At 41.0% G+C, this 13,717-nt stretch overlaps 1 protein-coding gene across 4 annotated transcripts in view; it reads right to left on the bottom strand.

Annotated features, from left to right (window-relative positions):
- Positions 1-13,717, bottom strand: part of SNX1 (sorting nexin 1) — a 44,098-nt gene that overhangs the window by 10,271 nt on the left and 20,110 nt on the right. For all 4 annotated transcript variants that reach the window (XM_055362545.2, XM_063698591.1, XM_004056312.5 and 1 more), the window contains exons 3-8: positions 9,895-10,022; positions 9,287-9,353; positions 4,607-4,650; positions 1,835-1,976; positions 808-886; positions 254-329 (exon numbers count right to left, since the gene is read on the bottom strand). In XM_055362545.2, the coding sequence (XP_055218520.2) occupies positions 254-329; positions 808-886; positions 1,835-1,976; positions 4,607-4,650; positions 9,287-9,353; positions 9,895-10,022 (536 nt within the window). The remainder of the gene's footprint in view (positions 1-253; positions 330-807; positions 887-1,834; positions 1,977-4,606; positions 4,651-9,286; positions 9,354-9,894; positions 10,023-13,717) is intronic.

Genomic DNA, 13,717 nt, shown 5'->3' with positions numbered 1-13,717 from the left:
ATCACTGTGTTGATCCAGTAAGACAATACTAGGCTGCTATTTGACCCTTAACAACCAACTGCTTTTAACTTCGGGCAAAGCTTCTTTTATTTCAAAGGCTGAAAAATACTTGTCACTCTCAGGGGTTCACACAAAACTAGGATACAGTCTAGTACTAGGCATGTTAAGTGCTCACATATTTTTGGAATGAACTAGTTTCATTTCACTAGGGGCAGATATAAATTATGAAATTCAGTTTGCACTGAATACTAACCTCTTCTTTTTCCAAGAACTCTCTGACGTCAGGGTCCTGTAACATGGTAGGATGATTTACAATCCTCTGAAGGTACCTAAAAGGTAAGCAGTTATCATCTGGTTAGTTGAGCTGGCCTCAGAAGGTTCTGGGCGTCACACAGTGCTGGCAGTGATACCATGTCTTTTGTACTTTTTGTACTTAAAGTACCCTAAGATAAGGTACTTAAGTAGGTCTCTCCTTGTAAGCATATTCAAGTTCACATTCCTGACATTTCCAAAAAGGGAGAGAAAAATAACTGGTCAGAAAGAAACCTCAGAGCCATTCATATTTGATTGATTGTCTAAGAATATGACTGCCTGCTCACTCAGGATGGGGAAAAAACAGAAGATGGTCTATTCTCAAGGTGGGAAAATAAGCGACTCAGGAAAAGTTAAGAGATAATATGGAGGTGTGCAACTTCAATTTATTCATGTTTCATCTCTAACTCAATGGACTGTCTCGTCATTTAGACTCACTTTTCAGCTTTTCATTTGTCCTCACATTATTCAGGAAAATGGCTGCATGGCACTTACCTTTCTAAAGCGGCCCTCCGTTTTTCAAGAAATTCTGCAGAAGAAGAATCTTCCTTCCCAACTTTCACTTTTGTCATCCCTAGAATGGAATTTAAAAAGCAAAATAACCATAAATCATCATGAAGAGGATAAATCTTTTTTTTTTTAAGTGTCAACAGGAGGAAAGGCAGTGAGGCTAGCACACAGCCTAAGGCCACTTCTATGTTATGTGCAGGGATGAACAAAAGGTTCTTTACATGAGAGCCACTTTTGAAAACTAGTCTCTAAGTGCTGAAGGTTCTAAACTCTAGGACTTGCAGAGTAAACATTTTCTTAAAAAGGCGGCCATGGAACCCTGAGTACAAACATCAACTGATGTTAATGAAGAGGCTCCTGGCCGGGCGCAGTGGCACACACCTGTAATCCCAGCACTTTGGGAGGCCAAGGCGGGCGGACCACGAGGTCAAGAGATCAAGACCATCCTGGCCAACGTGGTAAAACCCTGTTTCTACTAAAAATACAAAAATTAGCTGGGCATGGTGGCGGGCACCTGTAGTCCCAGCTAAGCGGGAGGCTGAGGCAGGAGAATCTCTTGAACCCGGAAGGCAGACGTTTCAGTGAGCTGAGATCGCGCCACTGCACTCCAACCTGGTGACAGAGCGAGACTCCACCCCAAAAACAAACAAACAAACAAAAACCAAAAAACCAAACAAACAAACAAAATGAAGAGGTTTCTTCCTCTGACCCCTAATCCAATGTAGTCTATTTCAATCTGCAGGCAACCGCAATCATGTAAGACTCCTGAAGACCAATAGAAAACAAACGAACATCTCTGGAGGCTAAACCCAGAGCTCCTACTGCACCCAAGGAGAACATGCCAAAATATGCTATTTTTCTCTAGACCTCCAGTGTAGGAAAACACTGGAAATGTCTCTTTTCTAACCACAAGACTGTTAATAGAAGTAGTCTCATATACTAAACAGTAAGTGAATTTTGGAGAGAATGCAAAGGAAAACAATCCAAGTGGAATGAAAGACCACAGGCTTACCTATGAGGCTCTTCTCCGGGGGTGGAGGGACAATGAAGCCATTCTGAGAGTGCTTCTCGGAAAGCTTCTCATAAAGACCCAGAAAGTCACTAAATCTTCTTTTTACTGCAAACTGTTTGCTTCTGAACAATGGTAAGCTTGTCTTGGGGACAGGAAAAAACACAAGGCAATTTCATTCCAAATAGGGGATGGTATCTTGAAAGTCATCCTATTGACATTAAAGAAACCCATTTCCCAGATCCCTGCCCTTCAGTCACCTGGCAAATAACTTTCTCCAAGGCAAAGAGTCTTAAACTTTTTAAAACTATAGTTCCCCCTTTGGCAGTCTGGGAGCCTAAGGAGCTCTTCTCAGAATAATGATTTTAAATGCAAAAAATATATAGGATTATAAAGGCAATCAATTAAATTCAAATACATCTGAAGCCATGGTGACCTTTGAGAAAAAAAAAATTCAAATACAGTTTCATTCCCAGGTTAAGAACTCTTATTCTAAAGAAAGAAATGTTCAGTTCTAGTTTAAAGCTAGAATTCTATAGTAACCAGTAACCCATTCATCTTTTATTGACTTTTTTTTTTGGAGACAGGATCTCACTTTGTTGCCCAGGCTGGAGTGCACTGGTGCGATCACAGCTTACTGCAGCCTCAAACTCCTGGGCTTAAGCGATCCTCCCACCTCAGCCTCCCAAGTAGCTAGGAATACAGGCACACGCTACCATGCCCAGCTCATTCTTCACTGCCTTTTTTTTTTTTTTTTTTTGAGATGGAGTCTCACTCTGTCACCCAGACTGGAGTGCAGTGGTGCAATCTTGGCTCACTGCAACCTCCACCTCCCAGGTTCAAGCAATTCTCTTGTCTCAGCCTCCTGAGTGGCTGGGATTACAGGCTCCTGCCACCAGGCCCAGCTAATTTTTATAGTTTTTTAGTAGAGATGGGGTTTCACCATGTTGGCCGGGTTGCTCTCGAACTCCTGACCTCAGGTGATCCACCTGCCTCAGCCTCCCAAAGTGCTGGGATTACAGGCGTGAGCCACTGCGCCAAGCCTCATTGACTTATTTAAGGGTATTAGCTGCTGGAATTACAGCAGCCAAACTAAAGACAGACAAAAAGTGCTTCTAAGAAGGGGAAGCAGGTGATGAGCAGGGTGGGAATTGGATGAAATGTCTAAGCTGTAGACAGTAACCTCTAAAGTATCATAATCTAGAGCTCACAGGACGCAGGCCAACAAGTAGTAGAGAGACAATACAAAGCAGATTTCTACCAAAAAAGTTAGGGCTACATCACAATGAGAGTTCACTTTAAACTCACCAGATAGGCAAAATTTAAGGAGGTTGGCCTCACCAATTGCTGGCAAGGAAGTGAATCAATGGGAACTTTTATACACTGCTGATGGGGTACAAATTGGTACAAAGACTTTAAAAAACAGTTTGTATTCCTTGTGTCCAATATTTGCAGTACCTATGTATGACCCTCGGGAATTACTCCTGGTTACATACTCTAGAGAAATCCTTCTACGTGTGCACTAGAGACGTGCAAGAAAGTTCCCAGTTACAAAAACCAGAAATATGTTGACAGCAGAAAATGTTCACAACAGGAAAACATAAATATTTTGTGGTATATGAACTAACTACAGCCATGAACATCAAGGATGGATGAGAGAAACAATGCTAAATAAAGCAAGCACAATTATCAGCATGACACTATTTTTTTTTTTTTTTGAGACAGAGTCTCCCTCTGTCGCCCAGGCTGGAGTGCAGTGGCGCGATCTCGGCTCACTGCAAGCTCCGCCTCCTGGGTTCACACCATTCTCCTGCCTCAGCCTCCCGAGCAGCTGGGGCTACAGGTGCCTGCCACCATGCCCAGCTAATTTTTTTGTATTTTTAGTAGAGACAGGGTTTCCCTGTGTTAGCCAGGATGGTCTCGATCTCCTGACCTTGTGATCTGCCCGTCTCAGCCTCCCAAAGTGCTGGAATTACAGGCGTGAGCCACCGCGACCGGCCCCCATGATACTATTTTTATGAAACTCAAAACAAAGCAATGCAGTCATTCATATATATATATGTATATATATATACGTATATATATACGTATATATATACGTATATATATACGTATATATATACGTATATATACGTATATATATATATACGTATATATATATACGTATATATATATGTAAAGATTTCTTACAAAGGAAATGAGAGACAACTCAGGAGAAAGGACACCTCTAAGGTATGAGGCAGGGGATAGGATGGAAAAACACGCAGGTGGATCCAATGATACTCAACTTTAAGACTAGTAGTAAGTTTAGGGCTTCATTTATTATGCTTCCTAACTTGTATACAACATTGTGTACATTTTGTATGCATTAATATTATATACAAAGAAGAGCAGACTAGAGGGGCAAAAGGTTAAGTATTAAAAAAAGCTCTCTGAAACCTCAGAAGCATTGAAGATTTTAAAAGATGGTTTAGGGCAATCTGTGAATCTAGCTCCAAACCACATGGTTCTCTAAGAGGGATGGGGCTGTATCAGATATACCACGACTTAATAGAATCACACTGAAATGTTAGCTTTCTGGAAGAGTATTAAAAAGACTCAGTCTGGAGTACCCAGATGAGATTACCAAGGGGATGCAGGCTTGCTCCATCTTGAGTAAACATGAAGATGTTGGCAAAGAAACAAAGGAGATACCCAGAAATAATCTGAATGATGACCTTGGTATAAGCACCAAAGTCTATGAAGATGGTCATCAGCAGGGTCACCTGGACTCACCTGTGTTGTAACTTTGTAGGCTACATATGCATTCATACCATCCCCTGTGAGAGAACAAGAAAGCAGAAGATTATCTTGTAAACCAAAGCAGTGCCAATCCAGCTAACATTTAACCAGGAATCATAAAAGCCATAGGAACCCTGGATAAGAAGGGATGCTTGTTTCATCTCCAAGCTTTATATGCAATCTTAGAATCCAGTTCCTACTTTGCCTCAGGGCCTCTGTGGCACATAGCAAGCCCCCATGGATGCTGGCTGAGCCCCAGTTTGAGTTACACAAGAGAGTCAGCCCTCTGTTCCAAAGCCAGGCCAGGCTCCATTTATACCCTCCACAAAGCAGCACTGGATACTGACAATCCATCAGTTGTTACCATGCCAATATTTGGGCTGGTTACACACATCTGTCCAAAACCAAACAATTCTCTTGCTGTATAAAGCAGGAGGAGAAGGAAGCAACTGATATAAAAGGAAACAAGTAGTTCTACCCTAGGCTAGCTCTGGGCTCGATTTGCTCTTTCAGAAATATCGTCACAACCCCCTCCATTGGTGCCGGGGGGGACACTGACCTCTCTGATCTAGCATGTTCACCAAGAGCAAAGGGTCTGGCAGGAAGACACTTTGGCTGCCTAATGTCACACAAATCTCCCTTTCCTGGAGCAATTATTTTCATGAAGAAGTCTTTGACTGTTAAATAATTTGGGATTCAAGCTATTGTTTTTCTCTGTGGTGATGTCCTGACCTAGACCACTTAAGGAGATAAAGATGCCATTGATATCCTGAGCACTGAAAAGACATATTCTGGAATCCAGACAGACACAGCTCCAGTGCTGGACTATGGTGTTTGGGGTTGGTTTTGTTCCCTGCCTCCCCGACCCTTGATTCCTTCCCACATCAAACAGCAAAACCTAGGTCAACAGTTACCAGCTGCTTAAGCCCCTGAACTGGTTCTGGGGTGAGGGGTGAGGGGCCAAGGGAAGGAAGAGCAGGCAGTAGTGGATCAGCAGCTTCCCACATTACAACTTGGTTTCAGTAAGATGGCTGGAAATGCCTGCTTTTTGAAAAATTTACCAAGAATTTGAAGATTACACAGGAATACAGGGCTTGTCTGCTATACTTCCCCAGCCCCTACCAAAAGGGTGTATATAAAACAGAAACCATAAGCTAAACTTTAGAAATTATTTTATACTGATTACCAACTTTAGTTCTCTTCTAAACCACCTTATTAACATTACCCAATACTACTAAGGATGTTTACTACTGATAAAAGAAAAAAAAAGAAATCTAAGTTTATTTTATAGAAGTAATATTCAAAATTTCATTCACAGCAGAATAGTTATGGTCAAATGTCCAAGAAGTCAATCCCATAATTTAGTGCCTGCAGTTAAGAAAGTCTAAATGCAAACACAGAGAAAACAGAAAAGCAGGATCTTCAGATATTTTGTTTCTCAGCTGCTTTTACTTAGGCAATGTACATGAAAAGAGACATACTGCATGTACATAGAGAGCACACAGATCTGCAAATAAGCTAGTAATACAAGGTTTTAAATTTACGTAAATTTCCAGAATAATTTCAGAGTTGAAGATAACATATGCAAATTACCAAGGCTCTAAAAAGCATATCCTGGTAAAAGTTGAATTCTAAATTATTTAGACGTGTGCAGGAACAAGAAGCACATGTTGAATAAACAGCCCACACAAACAGAATGTGTTGTTATAAAGATCAGGCCTTGAATATGAAAATATTTTAATTAGCTGGTTTCTTGGCATCAACATGACTAAGAATCTAGACTACAGTGCAAGGAGATGAAAACTTATCACCAAGAGTGATTTGTGTTTAAATGCATCTGATCCATGGGCTGTTTAAATTACTCTCTGTAATGGGATAAATTGTGTCCCCTTCAAAATAGGTCAGTTTTACGTTCTAACTCCCAGTTCCTCAGAATGTGATCTTACAGGGTCTTTACCGATGTAACTGAGTTAAAATGAAGACATCAGGGTGGGCCCTACTCCACTCAGGTTGGTGTCCTTATTTGTTAAAGAGGGAATGTGCCCACAGAGATAGACATGCATAGAAGGAAGGCAATGTGGAGACGCTTAGGAAGGATGCCACATGACAGCAAAGGCAGAGACTGAAGTGATGCATCGACAAGCCGAGGAAGGCCTGAGACTGCCAGAAGCTGGGAGAGAGGCATGAACAGTCCTTCCCTAGCACCTTCACAGGGAGAATGGCCTGCCGACACCAGGATTTGAGATTTCTGGCCTCCAAAACTGTGAGAAATTTCTGTTGTTTTAACCAGTTTGTGGTACTTTGCTACAGCAGCCTTAGGAAACCAGTATGTTCCCTCTCCTGGTTCAGACATCATGACTTATTACATTTTAAGAGAATAAGTGCCATTCATTCATCTTATTCCACCAAGGATTTAAAGCGGTGAATAACTAGCTTAATGTGTTTATAGACTATCCATAAATATTAGAGAAGCAAGAGAGAATCTAGACATATAATCCAAAGTCCTGGTCCAGGATCTATCATGGGCCACACTGTGCCGTAACAGGAAAGTTACTTCCTTTTTGGTCCTCAATTTCCTTTTCTGTTAGATGACAGAACTGTGTAAGACGCTCAAAAACATCCCACCAGTCCAACAGTCTGGGAAAAGTAAAACTCAACAGTTCAAATTAAAAAAAAATTTTTTTTCTTTTTGAGACAGGATCTCACTCTGTTACCCAAGGTGGAGTGCAGTAGCATTACCTCAGCTCACTGCAGCCTTGACCTTCCAGGCTCAAATGATCCTCCCACCTCGGCCTCCCAAGTACGTGGGACTACAGGCATGTACCGCCATGCCTCTGTAATTTTTTATTTTTTTGTAGAGACAGGGCTAATTTTTTACTTTTTGTAGAGTCATGGTCTCGCCATGTTGGGCAGGCTGGTCCTGAACTCGTGGGTTCAAGTGATCCTCCTGCCTTGGCCTTCCAAACTGCTGGGATTACACATGTAAGCCACTGCACCTGGCCTAAAATCAATAGTTTAATGACCACCATTTTGGCCGGAGACCAGGTTAGGCAACATGGTGAAACCCTGTCTCTACAAAAAATATAAAAAAATTAGCCAGGCATGGTGATGCACACCTGTAGTCCCAGCTACTCAGGAGGCTGAGGTGGAAGGATCACCTGAACCTGGGGAGGTCGAGGCTGCAGTGAGCTGTGATCATACCACTGCACTCCAGCCTGGGTGACAGAGTGAGACCCCATCTCAAAAAAAAAAAAAAAAAAAAAAGACAACCATTTTGGCATAAAGTCTAACAAGTTCTTGTACCTAGTACCAAATAGACCAAGAGTTGAGAATTACATTTGTCCTCTTAACTGTATAAACACCACTCCTGTTTAGGAAGACAGGTTCTGTATAGCCTCTTCCGTAAGGGACTATAGCTAGCACAAGGAAAGATGAGGCCTATTGTTCTCCACTCAGGGATAACTCTTGCAAGCTTGGTAGAGGGGAAAGCCATCCTAAAAATCCAAGTCCAGACAAAGTTAAGTGTTATGCTTTTTGAAGATCTAACTTCAATTTTGAGTACAATTCAACTTGGATCCCACAGATAGACTTCCCCACCTCATAAGGTTATCAAAAGTATGTGTATAAATGACAGTTTCAAACTTCTTGAGGGAAAAAATAAGTTCAGTGTCCCTCAATTTTAAAACATGTATTTTTTAGGGTGCTTACACTGGATTTACTATCTCAAAAGACAGTAAAATGGTCTTATCAACTCTGAAGGAGAAGATAATGTTTTTTTTGTGTGTGTGTTTTTTTTTTTTTTTTTTAAGACACAGTCTTACTCTGTCACCCAGGATGGAGGGCAGTGGCATGATCTCAGCTCACTGCAGCCTCCACCTCCTGGGTTCAAGCGATTCTCTGGCCTCAGCCTCCTGAGTAGGTGCGATTATAGGCGCACACCACCATGCCTGGTCAATTTTTGCATTTTTAGTATAGATGGGGTTTCACCATGTTGGCCTGGCTGAACTCCTGACCTCAAGTGATCTGCCTGCCTTGGCTTCCCAAAGTGCTGGGATTACAGGTGTGAGCCACCATGGCTGGCCTGTTGGGGTTTTTAAAAAGACTCTAGCTGGGTGCGGTGGCTCATGCCTGTAATCTCGGTGCTTTAAGAGGCTAAGGCAGGAGGATCACTTGAGGCCAGGAGTTTGAGACCAGCCTGGGCAACATAGCAAGACCCCATCTCTTAAAAAAAAAAATTAGTCGGCATGGTAGCACGTGCCTGCAGTCCCAGCTACTTGGGCGGCTGGGGTGGCTCAGGCGGGAGGACTGCTTGAGTCCAGGAGCTGGAGATGATAGTGAGCTATGATAGTGCTACTGTGCTCCATTCTGGGTGACAAAATGAGGCATTGTCTCTAAAAAACAAAAAACCAAAAGAATAAAAATAAAAAGGGATTCCAGTAGTATTTGATGACTCTGATTTTTCTTCCTGAAGCCAAGAAAAGACTGACTAACGCATTGAGTAACTGCAGTCTCTGGCCTTAGAAACATAGCAAGGGGTCTACTTTTACAGAAAAGATACTAATGAAGTACTTCACATTGGCTAGTTCAACTCTGGGGGTAGCCATCCTGAAATTAGCTACCTATGCTTTCCACAGCCACATCCTAACATCACAAGGAGTCCTAAGAACCACTTACCTATCTTCTCAGGATCAGTTATACCGACTGTCAAATCAAATTGATCCTCCTGTTCTTCTTCCTCTAGCTTTTTCAAGAAAAGACAAATCATGAGAGTTATGAAAAAAAAAGCTATCAATTTTACCCTGTAATAACCTTATACCAATCTAATAAAATCAAGATGTATCCTTCAGTGTTCAGCTTTTGTCCATTCCCAACAATCCCAATGTACCAACTCTCAAAATTTTAAATTAGGAGCCAGCTTACAAGTCTTTGTTACATGTATCCCCTTAAAATCTTATTTTGATGACAATGAATAACTGCCAGATTTAGAAAGACTTGCCTCTCGCAGGCTAGGAAGGGAGTGAGGAGAAACTATACTCCTGAACGTGGAAGCTTCGCACACTAAGTATCTTTAGTAACCATTGAAAGCCTTTGTGCTCTCTGGGCAATAGATACTCTGCTCAAGAAAGACTCCTGTATTGGATTCTGGCTGTCCATTAACCATAAAGATCTCCTTCAAGAGTAACAAATATTTTCTCAAGGTTCATAACTCAACTACACTTCAGACTGGCCGTACACAGTCCTAAATATCTAAAAGCGATAAGACCAAGAGCACAGATTCTCACCTCCTCATAGGTTGGCTGGGGCTTCGAAGAATTTGTGGCTTCCTGAGGAGGAAGAGAAATGAGTGTTTTGGCTGGCACCTTCTTCTGATTATTTTGTGTGCTGTCCAAGGATAGCTCCACTGTGGCATCTAAAATGAAGTTGATATTTTAAAATGAAGGTCAGTAATGAGTCTTTGAAGGCTAAACTTGTATAGGCTAAGAACTTACAAGAACAATAGCAAGCACTCTCAATACATAGAGGCTCTTAGACTGAGAGTCATAAAATGTTTACAAGGAGAAAAGGGGAGGAAGGTAAGGGAAGTGTTCTTCTAGCACAGGCTTAGTAGAACAACCTCTCCTTCTTTCCAAATACAACCACTTGGCTACCCTCTCCTACCTAGAATTTAGGCAAGAACCAAGGATAAGCAAAAAGACAACACAGCCAAAATAAGTTTATCAATTTTATTTATTTTTTAGACAGAGTGTCACTCTGTCACCCAGGTTGGAGTGCAGTGGCACGATCTGGGCTCACTGCAACCTCCACCTCGCAGGTTCAAGTGATTCTCCTGCCTCAGCCTCCTGAATAGGTGGTACTACAGGTACATACCACCACAGCCAGCTAATTTAGTCTGTCAATTTTAATCTTCGGAGTATTCCTTTAGAACATTATATGAGCCCTATTTATTCTTGTTATAATTGTTTGTAAAAGGCTGGGCGTGGCGGCTCATGCCTGTAATCCTAGCACTTTGGGAGGCCAAGGTGGGAGGACTGCCTGAGCTCAGGAGTTTAAAACCACCCTGGGCAACATGGTGAAACCCCGTCTCTACTAAAAATACAAAAAAACGGTAGCCGGGTGTGGTGGCCTGAGCCTGTAGTCCTAGCTACTGGGAGGTTGAGGCAGGAGAATTGTTTGAACCGGGGAGGCAGAGGTTGCAGTGAGCCGAGATCGCGCAACTGCACTTCAGCCTGGGCAACAGAGGGAGACTCTGTCTCCAAAAAAGAAAAAAAATTGTTTGTAAAAGAAGTTCAGATATTTGCTTTACACACCAATATGATAGAAGAGGCAGGCATACTGACAGGAAAAAAATGACGTCAAAGGAAGTGTCAGGAAAACTATAAGCTAGAAAAAAATGGAGCCAAGACACAAGCACAGTAACATTTGGGAAAGGGCACTTTTCCACACCTGATGACAGCACTGTTATTTTGTCATGGTTTAAGAATTTTTCCTAATGGTTTAGATCTCCTTGTAAAAGTTAAATTATACTTAACTATATGCTATCCAATTTGCGAAAAAAGACATGTAATATCTGAAAATCTTTCTACTCAAAACAGTTTAAAAAACAGTGCTTAAGGGCTGCCTTTGTCTATCTGGGGAGTACTCAGTTGAACAGAACGACTCATTCCCTCAGTGTTCCAGAGAAGGGACTTTAAAAATAGCATTATGTACCATTTTTAGGCATTAAAATTTTTATGCAAATAAAAAGAATGCACTTTCAACTTGGAGCAATGGAACTAGATGCTCTAAGCCTAAACAGTCCAAACTTTTTTTCTTTTTTAGTAACAGAAAACATAAATGTCAATTTGGGTTTGGTCTGATCAGTAAGTATTCTATCTTAATCTTAGGAAATACAAAGAATGCTGCTTCTTCTTTTTCATTTGGGGCTAAACGAAACCAGAGATGATGGTTTATGCATATATGCCTATAGCATAATCAAGTCCCAGATCAGTATTCTAATCACTAAATGTGAATCAAGTCTGCAAACAGGGGTGCCACACTGTTAGAAATGAAATCTGATCCCTATCAGGAAAGTGAGAAAGGTGGTAACATAATCTGACTCTGGGGTGGGAGTATAAAACAAACAAGCAAAAAAGTACAGTTGACCCTTGAACAACACAGGTTTGAACTGCACGGGTCCATTTATACATGAATTTTCCTCTGCCTCTGCCACCCTGAGGCAGCAAGACCAACCCCTCCTCTGCCTTAGCCTACTTACTCAATATGAGGATGCAAGAATGAAAACCTTTATGATGAACCACTTCCATTTAATGAAAGGTAAATACATTTCCCTTCCTATGATTTTCTTAATAACTTTCTTTTCTCTAGCTTACTTTATTGTAAGAATACAATATATAATACATGTAACATACAAAAGACATGTTAATTGATTATCTTATTGGTAAGGCTTCCAGTCAACAGTAGGCTATTAGTAGGCTATTAGAAAAGTTTTGGGGAAGTTATAAACAAATTTTTGACTGCGCCTGCATTGTTCGAGGACTAACTATACATATAATGAACATGTTAGCATATTAGGAGTCTCTGAAACAAGCAACCAGTTGAAGTATGTGTAGGATATTCACATCACGCAGGTCCCACACAAATAATTCAGTTAACAAACATGTTTGGAAATGAAACAGGAAGTATCACTCATCTAAAATATTTGGCCCTTTAGAAAGCTACTAAAAACCTTTTGCCAGCTTGGGCAACATGACAAAAGCCTGTCTCTACAAAAAATAAAACCAAACAAACATGCGAATATTAACAGGCATGGTGGTGCCCACCTGTGGTCCTAGCTACTCAGAAGGTTGAGGTGGGAAGATCACTTGAGCCTGGGAGGTCGGGGCTGCAGTGAGCCATGACCACACCACTGCACTCCAGCCTGGGCAACAGAGTGAGACCCTGTCTCAAAAAAAAAAAAAAAAAAAAAGCCTTTTGAAGAGCTATGCATCTTCTACTGAAATTCATGTGACAAAGATGCCAAAACTTATATTAAAACATGCTTTTCTCTTTGAACTCCTGTTAAGAGTACTGGAAAAGCATTCAGGCTCCATGAGAGACTCTGATCATCACTAGATTTATTATTTAAAAATGATATCAGAACGTTTAAGTTTCCACAGTCAAATACCTAAAACAACTGAGAAGCTACTGAAGTCCTAAACTAAGTGTCTCATTGTAGACTTTCCATTCTAGAGATATCTTATGTTCCTTTCTTAGAAGTGAGGCAGGTATTGGCTACTTAAAAAACTAGTAGGGGAATGAAGTAAATTAGAATCCTCATTATGAACAAATATGACCCTAATAAAGATCTACATGTTCATGTGTATAAAACCCAATCACTGGGTAACTATTACACTAAACTGTCAGGTCAGGTCTTCTTATAATGAAAGATCATATAAATGTTAAGGTCCCAAAGATAGAAAATTCACTTTCTTTTCAATCTGCCATATAACCAAAGACAATTCATTATTTGCCTTCATATCACTTCTCCTCCAGAAATTTATTTTTATTTTTTAATAGAGACGAGGTTTTGCTATGTTGCCCAGGCTGGTCTTAAATCCTGGGCTCAAGGAATCTTCCCACCTTGGCCTCCCAAAGTGCTGGAATTACAGGCCTGAGCCACCGTGCCTGGCCTCCTCCAGAAATTTTATCCAAAAAATAATCAGTATCAGAATAAATACTGTATATTTAAATTTCAGGGATGAAGGGAAGTGGAAAATCTCAATTTTTCTATTCTTTCTTCTAATCTCTTCTTTCCTTGTATGTCTTTTAAATTTCCTACCAAGGTTCTAACATAAGAGTCGTCCCAAGATCTTACCCTCCACCCTTGTCTTTCTCCCTCCTCACCATTCACTCTTTTGAGGATCTCGTTCACATGGAAGTTTCAACTACCACCTCTAGAAAGATGATTCCCATATGTCCAGCTCTTGTCTTTCCTCAGGTAGGAAAGAAAAGTTCAAGTCACCTCCTGGGTATTTCCCTTTGCATTTCAAATTTAAAGTATCTAAAACCAAAGCTAACTTTTTTCCCAAAGCCAGTTTCTTCTTTAGAATGGGGTTCTATAATGAT

The sequence above is a fragment of the Gorilla gorilla genome, chromosome 16 (genome assembly GCF_029281585.2).
Source record: "Gorilla gorilla gorilla isolate KB3781 chromosome 16, NHGRI_mGorGor1-v2.1_pri, whole genome shotgun sequence".
NCBI classification, from domain to species: Eukaryota; Metazoa; Chordata; class Mammalia; order Primates; family Hominidae; genus Gorilla; species Gorilla gorilla.
This window is presented reverse-complemented; position numbering and strand designations above follow the sequence as displayed.